The 24752-nt window shown below is 44.7% G+C and overlaps 1 protein-coding gene across 12 annotated transcripts in view; it reads right to left on the minus strand.

The window, feature by feature from the left end:
* The window catches only part of plecb (plectin b), a 188968-nt gene that overhangs the window by 108880 nt on the left and 55336 nt on the right, over window positions 1-24752 (minus strand). For 2 of the 12 annotated variants that reach the window (XM_071383211.1, XM_071383209.1), the window contains exon 1: window positions 16006-16152. The exons of the other annotated variants lie outside the window; for them this stretch is intronic. In XM_071383211.1, coding sequence (XP_071239312.1) covers window positions 16006-16033 — 28 coding nt within the window. In that variant the 5' untranslated portion in view covers window positions 16034-16152. Of the gene's footprint in view, window positions 1-16005; window positions 16153-24752 lie in introns of those variants that run through there. 12 annotated transcript variants of the gene reach the window in all.

Raw genomic sequence — 24752 nt, forward strand, 5'->3', positions numbered from 1 at the left:
TTCAATAGCAACCCTATAGTAACCCTAGTTCAATAGCAACCCTACAGCAACCCTATAGTAACCCTAGTTCAATAGCAACCCTATAGTAACCCTAGTTCAATAGCAACCCTATAGTAACCCTAGTTCAATAGCAACCCTACAGCAACCCTATAGTAACCCTAGTTCAATAGCAACCCTATAGTAACCCTAGTTCAATAGCAACCCTATAGTAACCCTAGTTCAATAGCAACCCTATAGCAACCCTAGTTCAATAGCAACCCTATAGCAACCCTATAGCAACCCTAGTTCAATAGCAACCCTATAGCAACCCTAGTTCAATAGCAACCCTATAGCAACCCTATAGCAACCCTAGTTCAATAGCAACCCTATAGTAACCCTAGTTCAATAGCAACCCTATAGCAACCCTATAGTAACCCTAGTTCAATAGCAACCCTATAGCAACCCTATAGTAACCCTAGTTCAATAGCAACCCTATAGTAACCCTAGTTCAATAGCAACCCTATAGCAACCCTAGTTCAATAGCAACCCTATAGCAACCCTAGTTCAATAGCAACCCTATAGCAACTATATAGCAACCCTACAGCAACCCTAGTTCAATAGCAACCCTATAGCAACCCTAGTTCAATAGCAACCCTATAGCAACAGCAACCCTATAGCAACCGTAGTTCGTTCAGATATTTTTTATTGAACACACACAAGAATGGTGTATAGGTATACATTTACATTTACATTTAAGTCATTTAGCAGACGCTCTTATCCAGAGCGACTTACAAATTGGTGCATTCACCTTATGATATCCAGTGGAACAACCACTTTACAATAGTGCATCTAACTCTTTTAAGGGGGGGGGGGTTAGAAGGATTACTTTATCCTATCCTAGGTATTCCTTAAAGAGGTGGGGTTTCAGGTGTCTCCGGAAGGTGGTGATTGACTCCGCTGACCTGGCGTCGTGAGGGAGTTTGTTCCACCATTGGGGTGCCAGAGCAGCGAACAGTTTTGACTGGGCTGAGCGGGAACTGTACTTCCTCAGAGGTAGGGAGGCGAGCAGGCCAGAGGTGGATGAACGCAGTGCCCTTGTTTGGGTGTAGGGCCTGATCAGAGCCTGAAGGTACGGAGGTGCCGTTCCCCTCACAGCTCCGTAGGCAAGCACCATGGTCTTGTAGCGGATGCGAGCTTCAACTGGAAGCCAGTGGAGAGAGCGGAGGAGCGGGGTGACGTGAGAGAACTTGGGAAAGTTGAACACCAGACGGGCTGCGGCGTTCTGGATGAGTTGTAGGGGTTTAATGGCACAGGCAGGGAGCCCAGCCAACAGCGAGTTGCAGTAATCCAGACGGGAGATGACAAGTGCCTGGATTAGGACCTGCGCCGCTTCCTGCGTGAGGCAGGGTCGTACTCTGCGAATGTTGTAGAGCATGAACCTACAGGAACGGGTCACCGCCTTGATGTTAGTTGAGAACGACAGGGTGTTGTCCAGGATCACGCCAAGGTTCTTAGCACTCTGGGAGGAGGACACAATGGAGTTGTCAACCGTGATGGCGAGATCATGGAACGGGCAGTCCTTCCCCGGGAGGAAGAGCAGCTCCGTCTTGCCGAGGTTCAGCTTGAGGTGGTGATCCGTCATCCACACTGATATGTCTGCCAGACATGCAGAGATGCGATTCACCACCTGGTTATCAGAGGGGGGAAAGGAGAAGATTAATTGTGTGTCGTCTGCATAGCAATGATAGGAGAGACCATGTGAGGATATGACAGAGCCAAGTGACTTGGTGTATAGCGAGAATAGGAGAGGGCCTAGAACAGAGCCCTGGGGGACACCAGTGGTGAGAGCACGTGGTGCGGAGACAGATTCTCGCCACGCCACCTGGTAGGAGCGACCTGTCAGGTAGGACGCAATCCAAGCGTGGGCCGCGCCGGAGATGCCCAGCTCGGAGAGGGTGGAGAGGAGGATCTGATGGTTCACAGTATCAAAGGCAGCCGATAGGTCTAGAAGGATGAGAGCAGAGGAGAGAGAGTTAGCTTTAGCAGTGCGGAGCGCCTCCGTGACACAGAGAAGAGCAGTCTCAGTTGAATGACTAGTCTTGAAACCTGACTGATTTGGATCAAGAAGGTCATTCTGAGAGAGATAGCAGGAGAGCTGGCCAAGGACGGCACGTTCAAGAGTTTTGGAGAGAAAAGAAAGAAGGGATACTGGTCTGTAGTTGTTGACATCGGAGGGATCGAGTGTAGGTTTTTTCAGAAGGGGTGCAACTCTCGCTCTCTTGAAGACGGAAGGGACGTAGCCAGCGGTCAAGGATGAGTTGATGAGCGAGGTGAGGTAAGGGAGAAGGTCTCCGGAAATGGTCTGGAGAAGAGAGGAGGGGATAGGGTCAAGCGGGCAGGTTGTTGGGCGGCCGGCCGTCACAAGACGCGAGATTTCATCTGGAGAGAGAGGGGAGAAAATAAAAGATAAATATAAATGTATAAAAGACAGGTATACAATTCTTATCTAAACATAAAAGAGCAGACAGCAACAAAAAGACCCAGAGTTCCGGGTACAAAACAAATATTACAAAACAAGACATACAGAACCCTAAAGCAACCCTAGTTCAATAGCAACCCTATAGCAACAGCAACCCTATAGCAACCCTAGTTCAATAGCAACCCTATAGCAACAGCAACCCTATAGCAACCCTAGTTCAATAGCAACCCTATAGCAACCCTAGTTCAATAGCAACCCTATAGCAACAGCAACCCTATAGCAACCCTAGTTCAATAGCAACCCTATAGCAACCCTAGTTCAATAGCAACCCTATAGCAACAGCAACCCTATAGCAACCCTATAGCAACCCTAGTTCAATAGCAACCCTATAGCAACCCAAGTTCAATAGCAACCCTATAGTAACCCTAGTTCAATAGCAACCCTATAGCAACCCTAGTTCAATAGCAACCCTATAGCAACCCAAGTTCAATAGCAACCCTATAGCAACCCTAGTTCAATAGCAACCCTATAGCAACCCTAGTTCAATAGCAACCCTATAGCAAGCCTATAGTAACCCTAGTTCAATAGCAACCCTATAGTAACCCTAGTTCAAAAGCAACCCTATAGCAACCCTATAGCAACCCTAGTTCAATAGCAACCCTATAGTAACCCTAGTTCAATAGCAACCCTATAGCAACCCTATAGTAACCCTAGTTTACATTTACATTTACATTTAAGTCATTTAGCAGACGCTCTTATCCAGAGCGACTTACAAATTGGTGCATTCACCTTATGATATCCAGTGGAACAACCACTTTACAATAGTGCATCTAACTCTTTTAAGGGGGGGGGGGGGGGTTAGAAGGATTACTTTATCCTATCCTAGGTATTCCTTAAAGAGGTGGGGTTTCAGGTGTCTCCGGAAGGTGGTGATTGACTCCGCTGACCTGGCGTCGTGAGGGAGTTTGTTCCACCATTGGGGTGCCAGAGCAGCGAACAGTTTTGACTGGGCTGAGCGGGAACTGTACTTCCTCAGAGGTAGGGAGGCGAGCAGGCCAGAGGTGGATGAACGCAGTGCCCTTGTTTGGGTGTAGGGCCTGATCAGAGCCTGAAGGTACGGGGGTGCCGTTCCCCTCACAGCTCCGTAGGCAAGCACCATGGTCTTGTAGCGGATGCGAGCTTCAACTGGAAGCCAGTGGAGAGAGCGGAGGAGCGGGGTGACGTGAGAGAACTTGGGAAAGTTGAACACCAGACGGGCTGCGGCGTTCTGGATGAGTTGTAGGGGTTTAATGGCACAGGCAGGGAGCCCAGCCAACAGCGAGTTGCAGTAATCCAGACGGGAGATGACAAGTGCCTGGATTAGGACCTGCGCCGCTTCCTGCGTGAGGCAGGGTCGTACTCTGCGAATGTTGTAGAGCATGAACCTACAGGAACGGGTCACCGCCTTGATGTTAGTTGAGAACGACAGGGTGTTGTCCAGGATCACGCCAAGGTTCTTAGCACTCTGGGAGGAGGACACAATGGAGTTGTCAACCGTGATGGCGAGATCATGGAACGGGCAGTCCTTCCCCGGGAGGAAGAGCAGCTCCGTCTTGCCGAGGTTCAGCTTGAGGTGGTGATCCGTCATCCACACTGATATGTCTGCCAGACATGCAGAGATGCGATTCACCACCTGGTTATCAGAGGGGGGAAAGGAGAAGATTAATTGTGTGTCGTCTAACCCTAACCCTAACCCTAACCCTAACCCTAACTCATCTAGTTCAATAGCAACCCTATAGTAACCCTAGTTCAATAGCAACCCTATAGCAACCCGAGTTCAATAGCAACCCTATAGCAACCCGAGTTCAATAGCAACCCTATAGTAACCCTAGTTCAATAGCAACCCTATAGCAACCCTAGTTCAATAGCAACCCTATAGCAACCCTATAGCAACCCTAGTTCAATAGCAACCCTATAGCAACTATATAGCTACCCTAGTTCAATAGCAACCCTATAGCAACCCTAGTTCAATAGCAACCCTATAGCAACAGCAACCCTATAGCAACCCTATAGCAACCCTAGTTCAATAGCAACCCTAAAGCAACCCTATAGTAACCCTAGTTCAATAGCAACCCTATAGTAACCCTAGTTCAATAGCAACCCTATAGCAACCCTAGTTCAATAGCAACCCTATAACAACCCTATAGCAACCCTAGTTCAATAGCAACCCTATAGCAACTATATAGCAACCCTTGTTCAATAGCAACCCTATAGCAACCCTAGTTCAATAGCAACCCTATAGCAACAGCAACCCTATAGCAACCCTATAGCAACCCTAGTTCAATAGCAACCCTATAGCAACCCTAGTTCAATAGCAACCCTATAGCAACCCTAGTTCAATAGCAACCCTATAGCAACAGCAACCCTATAGCAACCCTATAGCAACCCTAGCTCAATAGCAACCCTATAGCAACCGTAGTTCAATAGCAACCCTAAAGCAAGCCTAGTTCAATAGCAACCCTATAGCAACAGCAACCCTATAGCAACCCTATAGCAACCCTATAGCAACCGTAGTTCAATAGCAACCCTATAGCAACAGCAACCCTATAGCAACCCTTGTTCAATAGCAACCCTATAGCAACAGCAACCCTATAGCAACCGTAGTTCAACAGCAACCCTATAGCAACCCTATAGCAACCCTAGTACAATAGCAACCCTATAGCAACCCTAGTTCAATAGCAACCCTATAGCAACCCTATTGCAACCGTAGTTCAATATCAACCCTATAGCAACCCTAGTTCAATAGCAACCCTATAGCAACCCTAGTTCAATAGCAACCCTATAGCAGCCCTATAGCAATCCTAGTTCAATAGCAACCCTATAGCAACCCTAGTTTAATAGCAACCCTATAGCAACCCTAGTTTAATAGCAACCCTATAGCAACCCTATAGCAACCGTAGTTCAATAGCAACCCTACAGCAACCGTAGTTCAATAGCAACCCTATAGCAACCCTAGTTTAATAGCAACCCTATAGCAACCCTATAGCAACCGTAGTTCAATAGCAACCCTATAGCAACCCTAGTTTAATAGCAACCCTATAGCAACCCTAGTTCAATAGCAACCCTATAGCAACCCTAGTTCAATAGCAACCCTATAGCAACCCTAGTTCAATAGCAACCCTATAGTTACCCTAGTTCAATAGCAACCCTATAGTTACCCTAGTTCAATAGCAACCCTATAGCAACCGTAGTTTAATAGCAACCCTATAGCAACCCTAGTTTAATAGCAACCCTATAGCAACCCTAGTTCAATAGCAACCCTATAGCAACCCTAGTTCAATAGCAACCCTATAGCAACCGTAGTTCAATAGCAACCCTATAGCAACCGTAGTTTAATAGCAACCCTATAGCAACCCTAGTTTAATAGCAACCCTATAGCAACCCTAGTTCAATAGCAACCCTATAGCAACCCTAGTTCAATAGCAACCCTATAGCAACCGTAGTTTAATAGCAACCCTATAGCAACCCTAGTTTAATAGCAACCCTATAGCAACCCTAGTTTAATAGCAACCCTATAGCAACCCTAGTTCAATAGCAACCCTATAGCAACCCTAGTTCAATAGCAACCCTATAGCAACCGTAGTTTAATAGCAACCCTATAGCAACCCTAGTTTAATAGCAACCCTATAGCAACCCTAGTTCAATAGCAACCCTATAGCAACCGTAGAGGGATAGATCAGCCATAATCCAAATGGAAGTAGTGTATCTCTTAACTGGAAGCGTGAGAACATTATTTTTGCTCTACGACTGCAATATTTCAGTACAATTCTTGTACATTTTTCAGATTTGTATTTTATTTTTGAGGAAAGTAAAGACGGGCATTCCTTAAACATTGAATAACGTGTATTCTATGTGTATGCTCTGAGGGAGGGAAAATAAGCAGTTCCTGAAATCCTCTCATACCGTCGTTATGGAGGTGAGGAGAGACAGGCGACGCCCATAGGAAGTGACTGACAGCTATGAAGTCAACCGTGAAGTGAAGTCAAACCACCTATACAGATGTGCTGGAGGGAGAGATTAATGGTAAAGGTGTACATTTATGAATGCAAAGGCTGAACGCAAGGACACTATAGGAAGTTACAATGCCAAGAAAAATCACCAGAAACTTACGTGAAGCAATATATACACTATATATAAACAAAAGTATGTGGACACCCCTTTAAATTAGTGGATTCGGCTATTTCAGCCACACCTGTTGCTGACAAGTATATAAAATCGAGCCACAGCCATGCAATCTCCATAGACAAACACTCCATAGACAAACGCCTTACCGAAGAGCTCAGTGACTTTCAACGTGGCACCGTCATAGGACGCCACCTTTCCAACAAGTCAGTTTGTTAAATTTCTGCCCTGCTAGAGCTGCCCCGGTCAACTGTAAGTGCTGTAAGTGAAATTTTTAGGCGTAACAACCACTCAGCCACAAAGTGGTAGGCCACACAAGCTCAAAGAACGGGACCACCTAGTGCTGAAGCGCGTAGAGCGTAAAAATCGTCTGTCCTCGGTTGCAACATTCACTACCGAATTCCAAACTGCCTCTGGAAGCAACGTCAGCACAAGAACTGTTTGTCGGGAGCTTCATGAAATGGGTTTCCATGGCCGAGCAGCCGCACACAAGCCTAAGATCACCATGCGCAATGCCAAGCGTCGGCTGGAGTGGTGTAAAGCTCGCCGCCATTGGACTCTGGAGCAGTGTAAACGTGTTCTCTGGAGTAATGAATCACGCTTCACCATCTGGCAGTCCGAATGACAAATCTGGGTTTGACAGATGCCAGGAGAACGCTACCTGCCCCAATGCATAGTCCCAACTGTAAAGTTTGGTGGAGGATAAATAATGGTCTGGGGCTGTTTTTCATGGTTCGGGCGAGGCCCCTTAGTTCCAGTGAAGGGAAATCTTAACGCTACAGCATACAATGACATTTTAGACAATTCTGTGCTTCCAACTTTATGACAACAGTTTGGTGAAGGCCCTTTCCTGTTTCAGCATGACAATGCCACCATGCAAACTGAGGTCCATACAGAAATGGTTTGTCGAGAGTGGGGAAGAACTTGACTGGCCTGCCCAGAGCCCTGACAATCAACCCCATCAAACACCTTTGAGATGAATTGGAACGCCGACTGCGAGCCAGGCCTAATTGCCCAACATCAGTGCCCGACCTCACTAACGCTCGTGGATGAATGGAAGCAAGTCCCCCCAGCAATGTTCCAACATCTAGTGGAAAGCCTTCCCTGAAAAGAGTGGAGGCTGTTACAAAAGCTAAGGGGGAACCAACTCCATATTATTGCCCATGATTTTGGAAGGAGATGTTCGACGAGCAGGTGTCCACATACTTCTGGTCATGTCGTGTATTTGCAGAGACGAAGAAACTTCCCGAGACCTTTCCTATGACCTAACTATGCTCTTATATACCGTAAGTTGAGCCCTTAGAAATAGAATTACTGGAATTCTATTTCTATGGTTCAGCTCCTTCTCGGCGTGTTTCCTCTTGTGAGAAGAGCAGGTGGGGACCTTCACTAGCAGTCTATAAATGTTCGAGTCCTAGATGTAGGAGTCGTACATTTAGGACTAATTTCCTACCACATTTAGGCTCTTAAGAGTTCTAAATGTATAGTTCGGTCTTTAAATGTCGCAGTCCTAACTTCCTAACTGTGTCCGTAACACAGTTGAACTGAGTTATTACACAACATAAACTCAAGACAACATGCCAAATAGATAGAGTTGGCTGTTAGAACTCATATTACTCTCATAAAAAAGTCAACATCACTACAATTTGTTGTCATTGGCTGTTGTAAGTCAAGGATCTGTCCCAAAGATAATCGTGCAACACCAAGGTAAAAGATTAGGAGGATATTGATAAAATGCTAGGCAATAATCCAAGAGCACCATCTGATAACGCATGTTTGTTTTCCTTTTCTCTCGCGGCGTCTTTCGAGACACCTCTGGCCCGGCTTCAAGTGTTCAGCGGGCCACAGGGGTAGAACAACAAATTCACCACGCCCAAAGTTACAGCGCAGCAGAGCAATTGTAATATCACATGGCGGTTACGGTTGGGAATGATTGCAGAGGGGAGTGGTTCAGTGGTGGTTGAGATGCTAAGCCTTTAGCCCACATCAACTCAACAGCATTACGATTCACCGCGTTGCAAAAGGTTTGAGTCCTCCTGCATTAGGCTACTTCTATAACCAAACATATCATGAAGAAAATGATCGAGCCTCAACCTGCGCACCAATTCGTTTTAATACAGTACCTGACGTTTTCTGGGCTCTTAATATCTAGCATTTTCTAATGTCACCAGTCACCATCGCTGCAAGAGGTGACATTTACTTTGCCTTCGCTTATCAGCACAGCTGGACTGGGTCTCGCCCTATCCTGTTTTGCACTGTGAGTACCTAACAAAGCAAACACGCTGCTTCTAACAGAGAAAGAGCCAGTTCAAACAACAGGCAGATGATACGTGCTCTTCATCCTTCATTTCAGCGCTGGTCATATAAAAAAAAAAAGCCTACAGTATGTGGGCCTCTCAGACCCCCTCCCAGAAGAGGCTACGGGCAACAGTGTGAGTTGCAGTGTGTTCACATTATGAGAGAGAGAGAGCGAGAGAGCGAGAGAGAGAGAGAGAGAGAGAGAGAGAGAGAGAGAGAGAGAGAGAGAGAGAGAGAGAGAGAGCTACTATATCTATGGCCAGCAGCCTATCATGTTTCTCCCCTGACAACTCTGAGCTCCCCAGAGAGTAGTGGTACAGTAACCTATCAGAGCCACTAGAGAAAACACATCAAAGTCAACGAACATACTTTGATCTGGTGGAGGATTTCATTTGGGATTAGAAACAGACTAAAATCAGTAATATAATCCTACGGCTCTGCGTTCACATAGACAACTATACTATATGGGCAAATGTTATCTTGTGGTGGAAGGTGGAGGTAGTCTCTCCCAGAGAGATTCATAGCTAGCTTAAGATTTGATAATGGCTCGCAAGAATAAAGACGAGCTGACATACTGTAATAACAATGGTGGATGGAAAGTGATACCAGCCTCCCTAGAGAGGAATCGAATGCCAACCAGATGGATTTACTTTCAAAATAACCTCCCTTCGATTGTCTCGCAGAAAGAGGACACATGCGTGGTGTGCTCAGGTTGTTGCATGATGAATTGCATGCCCTCAGGTGCTAAAATGACACCTGCACACTCCGTGTGCTGTCTAGAACCTAAAAGGGTTCGTCGACTGTTCCCACAGCAGAACCCTTTGAAGAACCCTTTTCGGTTCCAGGTAGAATCCTTTTGGGTTCCATGTAGAACCCTTACCACAGAGGGTTCTACATAAAACCCAAAAGTTTTTTACCTGGAACCAAAAACGGTTCTCCTAACGGCGACAGCCGAAGCTGCCCTTTGGAACCATTTTTTCCTAAGAGTGTACTCTAGCCTAGCTAGCAAGAGGGTTGTAGTCCTTGTCCTGCTCAACGATGCACCTCGCCTCCTACTTTATCAGCCTGCTATCTCTAACTATACTTTCATTCTACATGTTTATGTCGACTGCCTGCAGCTTTCCGAGGGTCTGCAAAAGACATGTAAACGCATGTACAGTCACGAGTCTGTTGACTCTCGATACTTGAAAGTGCTAAACACACACACACACACACACACACACACACACACACACACACACACACACACACACACACACACACACACACACACACACACACACACACACACACACACACACGCATTCTTCACAAAACTGGATGCTAAGTCCAAAGGTAGAGCACATGTGCTCTACCAATGCTGCAGCATGGTGGTGACCTCTCCCAGTCTCCCGTTTTTGGGCAAGTCCTCTCACTCAGGTGTCGCTCATGTACAGTAGGTGTTACAGCATCTACACAGGTCAGAAGGGGCGTGAAGCATTCCAGCGAGTTTTAAGACGCTAGTATAAGTGGTCTGGGAACAGGGCAAGTCACAGCCCAGCCTCTTCAACTTCACTAGAGGGGCGTCTGTTACAGGGATGTTTCGGTATGATTAACACATGTTGTGTGTGTGCGCGTGTTCCTGCATGTGCATGTAAGGAATTTCATATCTACATGCCAGTGATTCCATTTCCCAAATGCGCCACCTTGGAGACAATTGTTATTACCGCACTGTCCATCGCTGTTCACCTTGAAACACTCGATTATCCCCTAACTATTTGATACAAGGCAGCTCCCTGCACAACTACACTGGCCTGAAACGCAATGCATCATTGTGATGGATTTGGCGAAGAAATTGAAAGGCTGCACGCCTACATCTGTACACATTGTCCTGTCATCTCGTATACAAATCCCAGCCAATGCAAATGCAAATGCAAAACAGCACCACCGCTAAACCTGCCCGAGAACACTTATGGCAAACGTCGTTTCCAACCATTACAATAACATTATCTGTCCGACATTTTCTCCGACATTTACCTACGCCTTTATGTGGATTCCTTCTGTCCCTTATGTTCATGTTATTAGGGTATTGTACTTCTACTGTATTTCTACAGTATTGTACTTCTACTGAGACAGATGGCAGCAGACCCCAGTGTCCCACCCTTCCTTCCGATGAGTCAAACAACGGAAGAAGAACTCATAAGTTCATTGCATATTACTTGAACATTTTTTTTCTTACTAGGTATAGGCAATGTAAATCTTCAATATGTTCGCAACTAGTAAAGCACACCAAGACAAACATGTCAAATTTTAACAACCCATGACTCTTTCAAAGTCTTAAGTTAAACGGTTTTCATGTCTCAGAGCCCATCCGTGTGAGAGGCGGTTGAACTTTCCGCGGTAAACCTTGAACCTTTCTTCCTTCCGTTAAAAGAGAACAATGGGATCGGCCTACAACTGAACTAGTTCAATGTTTCTTTCGCATCTGAGTGTTGCAAACAAACACAATAATTGAATAGTAGAGTAAGCAACAAGTCTTGAGCTTTCAGAGGGGATTCGTGACACTGAGGAGTCTAGGCTATAGCTCAGTAGTAGATGCTTCAGCAGTAGATGTATGGTCGCTGTAGGATTGTGCACTGTATATAATCCACCTGACGCATCAACCTAGTTTGCACTGAGAGACCTCACACCATGGCAAGGCCTGGTTGACTTGCCAACATTGCCACCTGCTGGGATTAAAGAGCCATGTGTTCAAAATGTGACATATTACACTTTGGCCAATAGGCTTACTTTTCATCCCCCCCAAATGGAAGTATAATTATACTGGTATAATCTAATACTAACTGTATATCAATGTAGACATTATCTACTAATACACGTTCAATGTAACTTCCCTACTTGGAGACATAGGCTACTAGGTCTACTTCAAATATCAAGTCAAATACTGACACCTAGCCATTTACTGACATGACACTGTATCATTCACCTGGGCATCTACCTTTTAAAACGCAGCAAGTGCCCATATACCCTATTGTTGTCGACTTTAGCCTTTAAACCTAAAAAAGTAACGCCTTTGCAGCTCGTCATTACGCGATGTGTTTATTTCGGAATGTTCCTCAACATGTGAGATAGTGACGTTTTTTTCCCATTAACTTCAACTTGAACTAGGCTACTGTGAAATAACAACTACAGCTGGCCTGAAACTGAGGTCGCTCCAACCTGCCCTGTGTATTTACCAACCACGAAGCCCTGCTGCCATTTCCCAGTGCAAAACCATCACTACGTTAAATCACCACCTTGGTGACGCCTCTGAACCAGAGGACCTCTATAGAGTAGCCTTAAAATAGGCCTCGTCTAAAAGAGGCAATGGTTTACAAGAGCCGGCATCTTTGATTTATTTGCGGACTCATCTACTCATCAATTATCTATTAGGAGGGCGATATCCTCAGAGGAACTAACACCCAAGATTCCATGATTCAAGATGTTTAACAGTGATGTAGGCCTTGTCCCAGATCTGTTTGTGCCATCTTGCCAGCTCCTATAGGAGTTGACAAGACAGAACAGATAGATCTGGGAACAGGCAAGTGAGTGATGATTGTAGGTGGGGGGGGGGAAACATTACGGGTGACGGACGGGCCGTTCTGTGCACTTTGGAGACGAAACAACAAACAGAGAGCACAACAAAAATCTGGGAAGGAAACAATATGAACTCTTAACTACTTCTACTCTCTGAACTCTTAAATACTCCTACTCTGGAACATTCCAGGATAGTCACATCTCCTGGAAGGACGCAAACCAGCTGCACGAGGGCCAGAAAGACTCAAGCCTGTCAAGCATCAAAGGGAGCGCGTCAAAAAGTAGAAAAATGCATTGTAACTCTGTATTATTGTACTCGGCTATATTCAAGGTTGACACCATGACTTAAATATACCCTACTTTATTGAGAAATGTTCTTCTCTGGGGACACACACACATATACATTCACGTGCCATCATACACATGCACGTTGCCACACCCACCCACCCACCCATCCACCCACCCGCCCACTACACCCACGACAATCAGAAATAAATAATATAAATAATATTTTCCCATTGGCAGCCTGTTCCTCAGAGCTGGTGTTTACTGTAACGCCCATCAATACCAGTAGGAAGAAAGACTGCAACACTGGAGGGACTTGGTGGAGAAAAACACACCCTTGGCCATTGTCATCCAACAATGTCCAAACGCAACACACACACACACACACACACACACACACACACCGAGCCCTCAACTCTCTCCCTTTCTCCCTCTCTCCGAACACAGGCCAAAGCATTCTGCCTCGACCAGCCACACTGCAACCTCGGCCAGACCGCAGTTTTAGGCTTTTCCTAAACTCAACTGGCATTCACAGCCACAAAAATCACAGACAGACACGCTCCTCATTCCATTCCATGGGAGGTCTCGATGGAGACACGTCTCGATGGAGACACAGAGGGACCTTTCACCCGCAGACGGACGCAGACGCACACAGACACACAGACGCACACAGACGCACACAGACACAGACTAGTGGCCACTAGACTAGGAATTAGCTGCAGCCTCAGATTAAGTAGGACAGACGGGCTGATGTGGAGAGGTCACTGTGCTGCTTAGTGTTTAGAAGAGGAGACAGTAACAGTGGCCTAAATAGCTCACTTAACCTCTACAGTACAGAACTGATGCCAGGTTTGGATTAGTTTGACGTGAATCTCAAGTCTTTCATCAATTCATAAGCGTCCCCCCCCCCCCAGGACCTTTTCATACAATGAGTTGAGAGGGACAGGCAGGGAGAGGGCTATCGACAAGAGAGTTTTTAATGATGGGGTGTTATTGAGAAAGGCAGAGGGTGAGAGGGAGAAGAGTATAGAGTAGGCAGTATGTGTCTGTGTGTTACTGTAGGCCATGTTCAGACAAACTTTATGTTCGTCAGAAACAGATTGAAACAACAGGTGGCTATCTGTCATTTGTTGTACCTTTGACAGACAAGCGGGTGTGTGTGTGTGCACAGTGTAGTGCATCCATCTGTCTGTATAGGCCTTGTTGCATTCTCTGTGTGTGTGTGTGTGTGTGTGTGTGTGTGTGTGTGTGTGTGTGTGTGTGTGTGTGTGTGTGTGTGTGTGTGTGTGTGTGTGTGTGTGTGTGTGTGTGTGTGTGTGTGTGTGTGTGTGTGTATAAATAAATATATATATATATATATACACTACCGTTCAAAAGTACATTAGAGTGTCTAGTTTGAGAAACAGATGCCTCACAAGTTCTCAACTGGCAGCTTCATTAAATAGTACCCGCAAAACACCAGTCTCAACGTCAACAGTGGAGAGGCGACTCCGGGATGCTGGCCTTCTAGGCAGAGTTCCTCTGTCCAGTGTCTGTGTTCTATTGCCCATTTTAATATTTTCTTTTTATTGACCAGTCTGAGATATGGCTTTTTCTTTGCAACTCTGCCTAGAAGGCCAGCATCCCGGAGTCGCCTCTTCACTGTTGACGTTGAGACTGGTGTTTTGCGGGTACTATTTAATGAAGCTGCCAGTTGAGGACTTGTGAGGCGTCTGTTTCTCAATCTAGACACTCTAATGCACTTGTCCTCTTGCTCAGTTGTGCACCGGGGCCTCCCACTCCTCTTTCTATTCTGGTTAGAGCTAGTTTGCGCTGTTCTGTGAAGGGAGTAGTACACAGTGTTGTACGAGATCTTCAGTTTCTTGGCAATTTCTTGCATGGAATAGCCATCATCTCAGAACAAGAATAGACTGACGAGTTTCAGAAGTCTTTGTTTCGGGACATTTTGAGCCTGTAATCGAACCCATAAATGCTGATGCTCCAGATCCTCAACTAGTCTAAAGAAGGCCAGTTTTATTGCTTCTTTAATCAGAACAACAGTTTTAAGCTGTGCTAACATAATTGCAAAAGGGTTTTCTAATGATCAATTAGCCTTTTAAATTGATCAACTTGGATTAGCTCACACAACGAGCCATTGGAACACAGGAGTGATGGTTGCTGATAATGGTCCTATGTAGATATTCCATTAAAAATCTGCCGTTTCCAGCTACAATAGTCATTTACAACATTAACAATGTTATTTTAATGGACAAAAATGGACAAAAAGTGTAATTTTCCTTCAAAAACAAGGACATTTCTATGTGACCCCAAACTTTGGAACGGTAGTGTATATACAGTAGAAGTCGGAAGTTTACATACACTTAGGTTGGAGTCATTAAAACTCGTTTTTCAACCACTCCACAAATTTCTTGTTAGCAAACTAGACTAACTGACCTAAGACAGGGAATTTTTACTAGGATTAAATGTCAGGAATTGTAAAAAGGCAGACAGATTAGTATGTAGTAGAGGGAAAACAGAGGGCAGGTGGGTACTGTTGCTTGATCCTGCAAAACAGCAAACAGAGTCACTCACATCAACGATTAGACTTGGGATTCTTATGACATTTAAATAAACCTTTTTTGCTTGTTGGAGCAGTCTAGAAATAGAACATCAATCATCACATCATACCATTTGACTAGGCTACACATACAGGACCAAGGCAGAGGTATAAGGACAACAAAACCAAGACCCTTAATTACTAAAGGCATACACAACAATTACCAGAACTCAAGCTTGCGGTCTTGTCTACCCTGCAAGCACAGACAGAAGGAGCACACAGTAAACTAACTGTGCTGTAGCATAAACAGCCCATCGGCAGTCAGCCAGGCTGAACTTTTCTCAATACATTACGTTTGTTGATGGCATCAAGTTGTATGCACTAATCCCTGTAGATGTGCAGAGAGACCACACATGCATCTCCCCATATCTCATTCCCATACACGTGCGCGCACACACACCCACGCGCACCGTATGCCTTTGTAACCGTGAAGTAAATACGGTGCAGAAGGATCTGAACTCCCCTGGCCTACAGTATGCAGCCCCTAGATACAGACAGACAGACACCGGTTGTGTGTTGACTCTAGTGTGCTATGGTGTCTATAATCCCCGGCTAATCCAGAGGGTCTGTCACGCAATGCTCTGCACCTGCGTTTGTTTCCTCCACCATTCTTTGGATTTCTTCACTTTCGGCGTCCAATCCGCTGTCTTACCTTTGGTCGAGGAGTAGGAAGAAGACATGCCTTAGCAGCTACTGAGACCTTTGGAACTGCAGGAGCTATAGGTCTCTTGAGATTCCTTGCTGAACCGTTTCGTTTTCTTTTCTCCCCGTCTCTTGATCTCAGTTCGTGCAGCCTGGTTTCTGTCTTTCTCTGTCTACCGTCCTCTCCCTTTCTAACACGTCACGCCTCGTAGTTCCACAGAACAGGAGTCCCCCTCCCCCCTTCACAGGTTAGAGCCGCCCTCACTCATAAGGCCCATGTAAGCACCGCTTGTGTGAGAAAGCCTGTGTGTGTGTGTGTGTGTGTGTGTGTGTGTGTGTGTGTGTGTGTGTGTGTGTGTGTGTGTGTGTGTGTGTGTGTGTGTGTGTGTGTGTGTGTGTGTGTGTGTGTGTGTGTGTGTGTGTGTGTGTGTGTGTGTGTGTGTGTGTGTGTCAATGCAGCGCTCAAGTGCTTTGAGAGAGGCGAGGTATTCACATCAGCAACAAAGGCCAGCGGGGAATAAAAAAAACTTCAAAAGAACCGGACAAGAATGCAGAATGAGAAAATAGTTCTGCATTCGATTCAGTGACAAATGCAAACCAGCCAACCACTGACACTGTGCACTTGAGACGTGAGACGCAGGCTCATGATTCATTATAAGGAGACAAGGGCATGACATCCCCAGCTGCCATCCTCTATTGCACGGTTCATAGCTTAGCTAGCGGCGTTAAAAAACAGTTTGCACCTCCTGAGAGATCCTGTGGTAGAGGGAAGTATACTGTATATCCTGACTGACAGCCAGACAGACAGATAGCCAGACATGCAGACAGAGATACAGACGGATGGACAGACAGAGGACGCCTTGATGAAAGCAGCAGTGGGGGGGGGGGGGACTATCACCACAGAGTTCCATGGAGGCGGGGGGTCGAGGTGGTTAAGTGGTCTAGCACAGTGACAGAGTGGTTCAGTGGCGTGGCCCTCTGCCAGCCCTACTGAGGGAGCGGAGGGGATACAGTCTGTTTGGGAATGCAGTAGAATACAGAATGTGCCCTATATAGAAACAATCTACTAGCCCCTTAACCTAAACACTACATGTAGATGTGAAAGAATTAGACAGGTGTAAGAAATATGGTAATAGCTCCACCTTGCCCTCTAGTAAACTAAACGGATACTTTAGACCATATTGCTTGTGCCCACCCAATTATTTAGGATCTATACTAGTCTATGTAAGTCCAAGGGGTAGGGCTAGACGTTGTTTCTTGACCTTTGTGCAGCCTTTATATTAAGTACAAAGCAGAGAGGTGTAGTGCGCAACATCAGCATTGATAAGTCGCTGTAACACTAAAGAACGTGTATCAGTCGTAGCGCAGGTGTGTCACGTGTGTGTGTGTGCGCCTTGCGTTACTACACGTGTAGCTTCACGGTGGTGTAGTTCAAAAAGGTGCCGCGTTGAGCAGCTGGAGACTGACGACGCTACGTGCACGCAGTTAACCATTTACAGTTATCATGCCCTAATGGCACACCGCATGTAAGCACAACACAAGCTAAGTATGACCGCAGCAGTACGCAAACGCTGACCTCAAAAGAGGCCCCGCCGTGACCGTTGAGCTGAGTGAAACTGTATCTCCACACCAAGACAACGGAGACAAATCTTTTTTGCAAACCTTAGTAACACCAGCTGGAGTGGGGGGGGTTAACGGAGGCGAGGGATGTGATTGTTACGGCGGTGAGGGACGTGACTGTTTGTTTTGTGGGCGATTTTTTTTTAAACGCGGAGGATGTTTGTCGTTTTTGTCCAATTCCATTTATTGTAATCTCCCATTAAAACATTTATTTTTTTTGCGAAATACCAAACAAATCTCTTCCTTTTCCGTGGCAAAACATTTTGCTACGGTGTGCACTAATGACTAAAACCCCAGCTGCACCCTGTTTCTGCTTCTGTCCTGATCACATATTAACCAGCAGCAGAGGGACACTTCACCCAGGGAAAGCCTTCACCTGCAGCTGTGGAGGGACATGGCCTTATGTTTATCTACTGTACTGTCTACTGCTCCCCTGGGCCTCACAATCACTGTGAATAGCTGGACAACCGAGGTGGAAAACAGTCCTGTGATGCATTTCCTACCAGTGATGACCATGTCAAAGGAATGTCCTGCTTTGAGGAAGCTTGTAGCGCTGGTGTGGCAGGGTGGTGGTGGGAAATTGGGAAATGGCGTGAAACCACAGGAACGCAGGTCTGAATCCCATGTGGGGACATTTTCGAAATGTTGAGTTGAACTAATAAAGCTCTATGAGTGCATGAGTCAGCATTGTTTGTTCAACAGTAATAGGATATTGCTGACAACGGCTATATTCACTTAACAGTTTGTTATTACTAACTAGTTCAAGGGTTCTCAACCTTATCTGTTCAGGACAACTGAAATGCCTTTAAAATCCCCCTACATGAGAGATCATTCAATAGAAGCTATCCTTGAGAGGTTATCCAGGGACAGTGTTTTGATATCTAAGGCAGTATTTCCATATCCCACCCACATACGTACACACACACGCACACACTCACACACACACACACACCCATCAACACCGCCCTCAGAATCAAGGTCAGAGTGTTTGATGGGATTCCCAGATGAAGTAACTGGGATAAACTGGGAAGGACAACCGTCGGATGGGAGATCCCATTCCCTGCCCCACCAAAACAAGCAGACATAAACAATACCAGACAATGGGACCAGCAGCCACCCAGCCATCGTTCTACACACCAAAACACTGTAGCCACCTCCGCTAGTATACAGTAGCCAGCTGACTCGAGTATGATAGCGATCATCAGTGGTAAATCACAGGGTTACTGTTGTGGTTTCAGGACTCTCAGACTAGACATAGGAATGGATCAGATGAAACTGAACAGGGCGTTCTGGTTCTCCCTGATAGAGCAGGCAGTGACGCATCCCCCCTCCTGTCATTGGCAGCTGAGCGGAGGAATCGATGGGCTCTTCTGTCTGTCTGTCTGCTCACTGATTATTAACCATTCCCAGTGAGTCAAGCATCTCTACCAAAGCGCTGTCGTTACATTCTGACTGCCGCCATACCATCAGTGATCAATGGGAAAGCCAAACACTTGGGTAAATAACTTAAGAGTAATGAGATGTTGATCAGGGCCACTGTCCTGCTAAGGGTGTTGCCTTCAGATAGAACATTACAGTACATCAAGGTCCTGTTCATGCGCTGTTAATCCCGATGTCCTGGCTCAAACAACAAACTTGGCCCCTCATACTGTACTACCCTGACCAACTAGTCGTAGGCTAATCTTCCCTTCCAATTGGCTCATTTGAACCCTCTGCTCTCCAACGCAACTCTTCCCCAATCCCCATCTTATTTAGAGCGATATACCGGTTCACCTTTATTATTGGCCGATATTGGCCTTTTCCCGAGATATCTGTATCGGCTAATAATAACTGATCATCAATAAATAGGAATTGAAACCATAGTAGGAAATGGATGTCCTCAAATCAACAGTAGAGGGCAGAAAAAAGGGTCCAAGTAACAGACTGAGTGATGACAAGTCAGCCAGATATAGCCTAGTGCGGGGGGATTTTGAGGTCGGTTCGATTTAGGTTAAGTTTAAAAAATATATATAATGATCAAATAATGACATTAAAATGATTTAAGAACTTTTTATTGGGAATTCCAAAGCCCGATATAGTGAACAATCAATTTCCAAAACATTGAAAACATTTCATTGTCTCTGTCAGGTCCACATTGCATAGACATCAAGCAGCAGAAGCAGCCAGCCAGCCAGCCAGCCAGCCAGACATCCAAACGTTATCTCTATGCGCCCCATACTGTACTGTCTTTGAGATATCCTATTTAGCTAGGTTAGTCACTCGCCGGCTAGCTAGTAGCTGCCTAAGTATGCTGCAGAGCTGTCTGACAAAATTATTTGACTAGTTCTTCAAAGTAGATGCATACTGTACTAGAACTATCAAGCAGGGAAGAACAAGTGCAATGGATTATGGTCATTGTAGATAATTACCACATTTCTGCGCTGAACTTGGATGAATATTTGCCCAGAGTCCCACATAGTTCTTGACTTGATTTCTCTCATGAATGATTTCATTTCTCTCTAGAGAAACGGTGCACTCAGCTCACAAAAACATTTCAACTAAATGGGAATTCAAGTAATTAAAGCGACGTCATGTCAATTAATTTAAGACATTTTTTAAAATAATAATAATGAAAGGTTAAACCACTCCTCACTAGCCAGATATCTCATCTGCTGGCCTCATATCCTACATCTGCATTGTTGCACAGGAATTCTGTCCTATTTTGTGGAATCCTTGCCCTCGGAACCCTCTGGATTTCATAACATAATTCAGGGATGGGTAACTGGCATGACCCCCTTTTGAAGGCCTTCAGTCGGGGTCTCAACTTACTGTTGCAGGTTAGAATAGTAGAATACACATGACTGAGAAAAACTGCTGATGCACAACCAGACACTGATAGTTGACATGGGCGAACTGAGTGACTAACATCTTTCAGATTGGTAAACTAGTCTAGTGGCCAGCTATCTAAAAACGGAGTAATCATGGTCGAATTACCCCAATTGATTTTGTTAGTCAGTCTCACTAAGATGTCATATAAAAAAAAATGCAAACATTTCTCTCCACCCTACAACAAAATGTGTAGAGTTGCAGGAAATTAGCTGTAAAACAGAACATTTGACTCTCCGGCCCATGGCAAAATGAGTAGAATTGACTTATTGACTTATAAAATTGCAAAATCCACGTGGGTACGCAGACCCGTTGTAGCCCCCGCCCCCATCAAAGTTCCCCATCCCTGACACAATTTATTGGCTTTGCAAACAACTCTATTGACAGCTGACTTAGTTTGACAATTGAAACATCACCAGGAAAAGAACCTGGTTTTCTACTAGACCCGCCGCAGCAGTGCAGGTACAGTACTATAGATGTACAGATGTCATATCATAATTTGAGCCAGTTTCACACAGCAGGAAAACAGTCCTGCAGCCACAGGAAATGAGAATTGTTATGTGGATTATAATTAATGGAGAATTGTTTTTGGGGGGGGTTGATACATTTTTCATTAGAGCAAATTTTTTTATTCGAAATTATACATTTTAGAAGCCTTTTTAAACCTTGAATACGTTTGCATTTCTTGCAACACCAGGATGATCAAATTAAGATACAGCATCTGTAAATCTCTAGTTCAAGGAGGAAGCGCCAGACTATCCATGTCTTCCTGTAGAATTCCTTTCATTCTGCTAAGACTGAGGCAGGCTCATACTAAAAAAGCAAACAGCCACTTCACACACAAGGGGGCAGGGTATTACAGTAGCTCCCATGTACAGAATACTTCCCTTTCATCTGATATCAGATTCCATAAAAGCAGCTACAATTTCCAATTTCTTCAACAACAAAAAAACTCTTGCGGCTTTTCCTTCCTGTCTTTGTTGTCTCTCCCATCTTCAAAACTCTCACCAGAATCTGATTCACTGAATCCCTGAACATGCGCGCACACACACACACACACACACACACACACACACACACACACACACACACACACACACACACACACACACACAGAGTGCATTTCGGAAGTATTCACAACCCTTGTCTTTTTCCACATTTTGTTGCATTACAGTTTGAATATAAAATGGATTACATTCAAATGTTGTGTCACTGGCCTACACACACATACACACACATACACATTATGTTTTAAGACATTTTTTCAAATGAAAAAATAAATAAAATGCTGACTCACTCTCATGGACTCACTCTGTGTGCAATAATAGTTCATTTTTTAATGTCTACCTCATCTCTGTACCCCACACATACAATTATCTCTAAGGTCCCTCAGTCGAGCAGTGAATTTCAAACACAGATTCAACCACAAAGATCAGGGAGGTTTTCCAATGCCTCGCAAAGACATAGAATATCTCTTTGAGCATGGTAAAGTTATTAATTACACCCTGGATGGTGTATCAATACACCCAGTTACTACAAAAGAAACAGGCGTCCTTCCTAACTCAGTGGCTGGAGAGGAAGGAAACCACTAAGGGATTTCACTATTAGGCCAATGGTGACTTTAAAACAGATACAGAGTTTAACGGCTGTGATAGAAGAAAACTTAGGATGGATCAACAACATTGTAGTTATTCAGAGGTTTAAGGCACTGCATCTCAGTGCTTGAGGCGTCACTACAGACACCCCGGTACGATTCCAGGCTGTATCACAACCGGCTGTGATTGGGAGTCTCATAGGGCGGCGCACAATTGGTCCAGCGCCGTCCGTGTTTGGCCGGTGTAGGCCGTCATTGTAAATAAGAATTTGTTCTTAACTGACTTTCCTATTTAAATAAATGTTTAAAAAAATGAAAAGAAGGAAGCCTGTACATAACAAAAAATATTCCAAAACATGCATGTGGTTTGCAACAAGGCACTAAAATAAAACTGCAAAAAATGTGGGAACGAAATTAATTTTAAGTTATGAATGTTTGGGGCAAATCCAACACAACACAGTACCACTCTTCATATTTTCAAGCATGGTAGTGGCGGCATAATGTTATGGGTATGCTTGTCATTGGCAAGGACTAGGGAGTTTTTGGGGGGATAAAAAAAACGGAATAGAGCTAAGCACAGGCAGAATCATGGAGGACAACCTGGCTCGGTCTGCTTTCCAACAGACACTGGGAGACAAATTCACCATTGAAGCAAGACAATGAACTAAAACACAAGGCCAAATATACACAGGAGATGCTTACCAAGACAACATTGAATGTTCATGAGTGGCCTAGTTACAGTTTTGACTTAAATCAGCTTGAAAATCTATGGCAAGAACTGAAAATGGCTGTCTAGAGCATGAATATATATATTTTTTTATTATTACACAATCCAGGTGTGGAAAGCTCGTAGAGAGACTTACCAAGAAATATTCAGCTATAGTCACTGCCAAAGGTGATTCTAACATATATTGACTCAGGGGTGTGAATACTTATGTAAATTAGATATTTATGTATTTAATTTTCAATAGATTTGCATACAATAACAAAACAAAAAATGTCACTTCGTCATTATGGGATATTGTGTGTGAGAAAGATTTGAATCCATTTTGAATTCAGGCTGTAACAACAAAATATAGAACAGATCAAGTAGTAAGAATTCTTTCTGATGGCAATGTACATGTATCTACACAGACACACAGTAGACACAGCATAGTACTGTATTCACAGCAGCACACACACAGGCGTATCCCCACCATGTTTAGCAGGCTAGCTGCTCCTCTAACTTCCACTAATTGTGTCAAAACAGCTGATTCCACAATTACGGTAACGAGTGAGATCAATGACGCCAAGTTAATCTGTACCTTGCATTCCTGAGTATGCTGCAGGAGGAATCCGACAACATCTCAACACTGGTTGAAACTGAAGAAGATACAGGGAAATCAAGAAAGAAGACTTATTGGGGGAGATATAGCAGACACTTGGAACAAACAAACAAACTGTGCGGTCGGCGTGGACCACCAGTAAGGTCATGTGAACCCCAGTCCCCTGGCCAAAGGCCAACCAGAACATGCCTTGCTGGGAGGCTGTCTGTCCTCACACCTTTGTGTCTTTCCTAATGAGTCAGGAGGTGTGTGGAGGAGACGCTGGGGCTGATGAGTCAGCTGTAAAATAACACTGTCAAACACACACACACACACACACACACACACACACACACACACACACACACACACACACACACACACACACACACACACACACACACACACACACACACACACACACACACACACACACACACACACACACACACACACACACACACACACACACCACTCTCTCACTCTATCGTCAGAGTGGCACAGTGGTCTAAGGCATAGCATCTCAGTGCTAGAGGTGTCACTACAGACTCTGGATCGATTCCAGGCTGTATCACAACTGGCTGTGATTAGGGGCGGCAGGTAGCCTAGTTGTTAGAGTGTTTGGGCCAGTAACTAAAAGGTTGCTAGATCGAATCCCTGAACTGACAAGGAAAAAATATGTCGTTCTGCTGCTAAACAAGGCAGTTAACCCACTGTTCCTAGGCCGTCATTGTAAATAACAATGTGTTCTTAACTGACTTGCCTAGTTAAATAAAGATTAAATAAATTAGGAGTCTGATAGGGCGGTGCACAATTGGCCCAGTGTTTTTAGGGTTTGGCTGGGGTAGGCCATCATTGTAAATAATAATTTGTTCTTAACTGACTTGCCTACTAGTTAATAAAGGTTAAATAAAAATACAAAAATGAGCCAACATTCATCATCAGACTGGTGGTAATTTGACCAGGGTCAGTTTGTTATTGACACGGCACTCTGTTCACATTGTCTTGATGAGGTTTGACACATTAAAGACCATAGGCTACACTCAACTCTACTGAAGTTGAATAACATCTGTGAGGGGAAAATAACCATCCCAAACTCCTTGCATATTGATACTTGTCTGTACATTTTGTTATGGCTTTACACATAGCCGAAGTAACACCCAAGAAAATACCATTTAAATTGACATTCAAGGCCTATGCTCAGTAAAGTATATGACTTCAACTAACTCAAACATATTGTTTCAACCAATGTGTTTGACTGATTTTAAAAGTCTAGTCAAATGGCATTATGGGTATTTTAGACTTATACAATAGTGAGAGGGGGTTAGTCACGTCAACATCTTTCAGCAAAACTAGGTCAAGTCTCAGCACTTG

Source organism: Salvelinus alpinus, chromosome 35 (genome assembly GCF_045679555.1).
Source record: "Salvelinus alpinus chromosome 35, SLU_Salpinus.1, whole genome shotgun sequence".
Taxonomy (NCBI): Eukaryota; Metazoa; Chordata; class Actinopteri; order Salmoniformes; family Salmonidae; genus Salvelinus; species Salvelinus alpinus.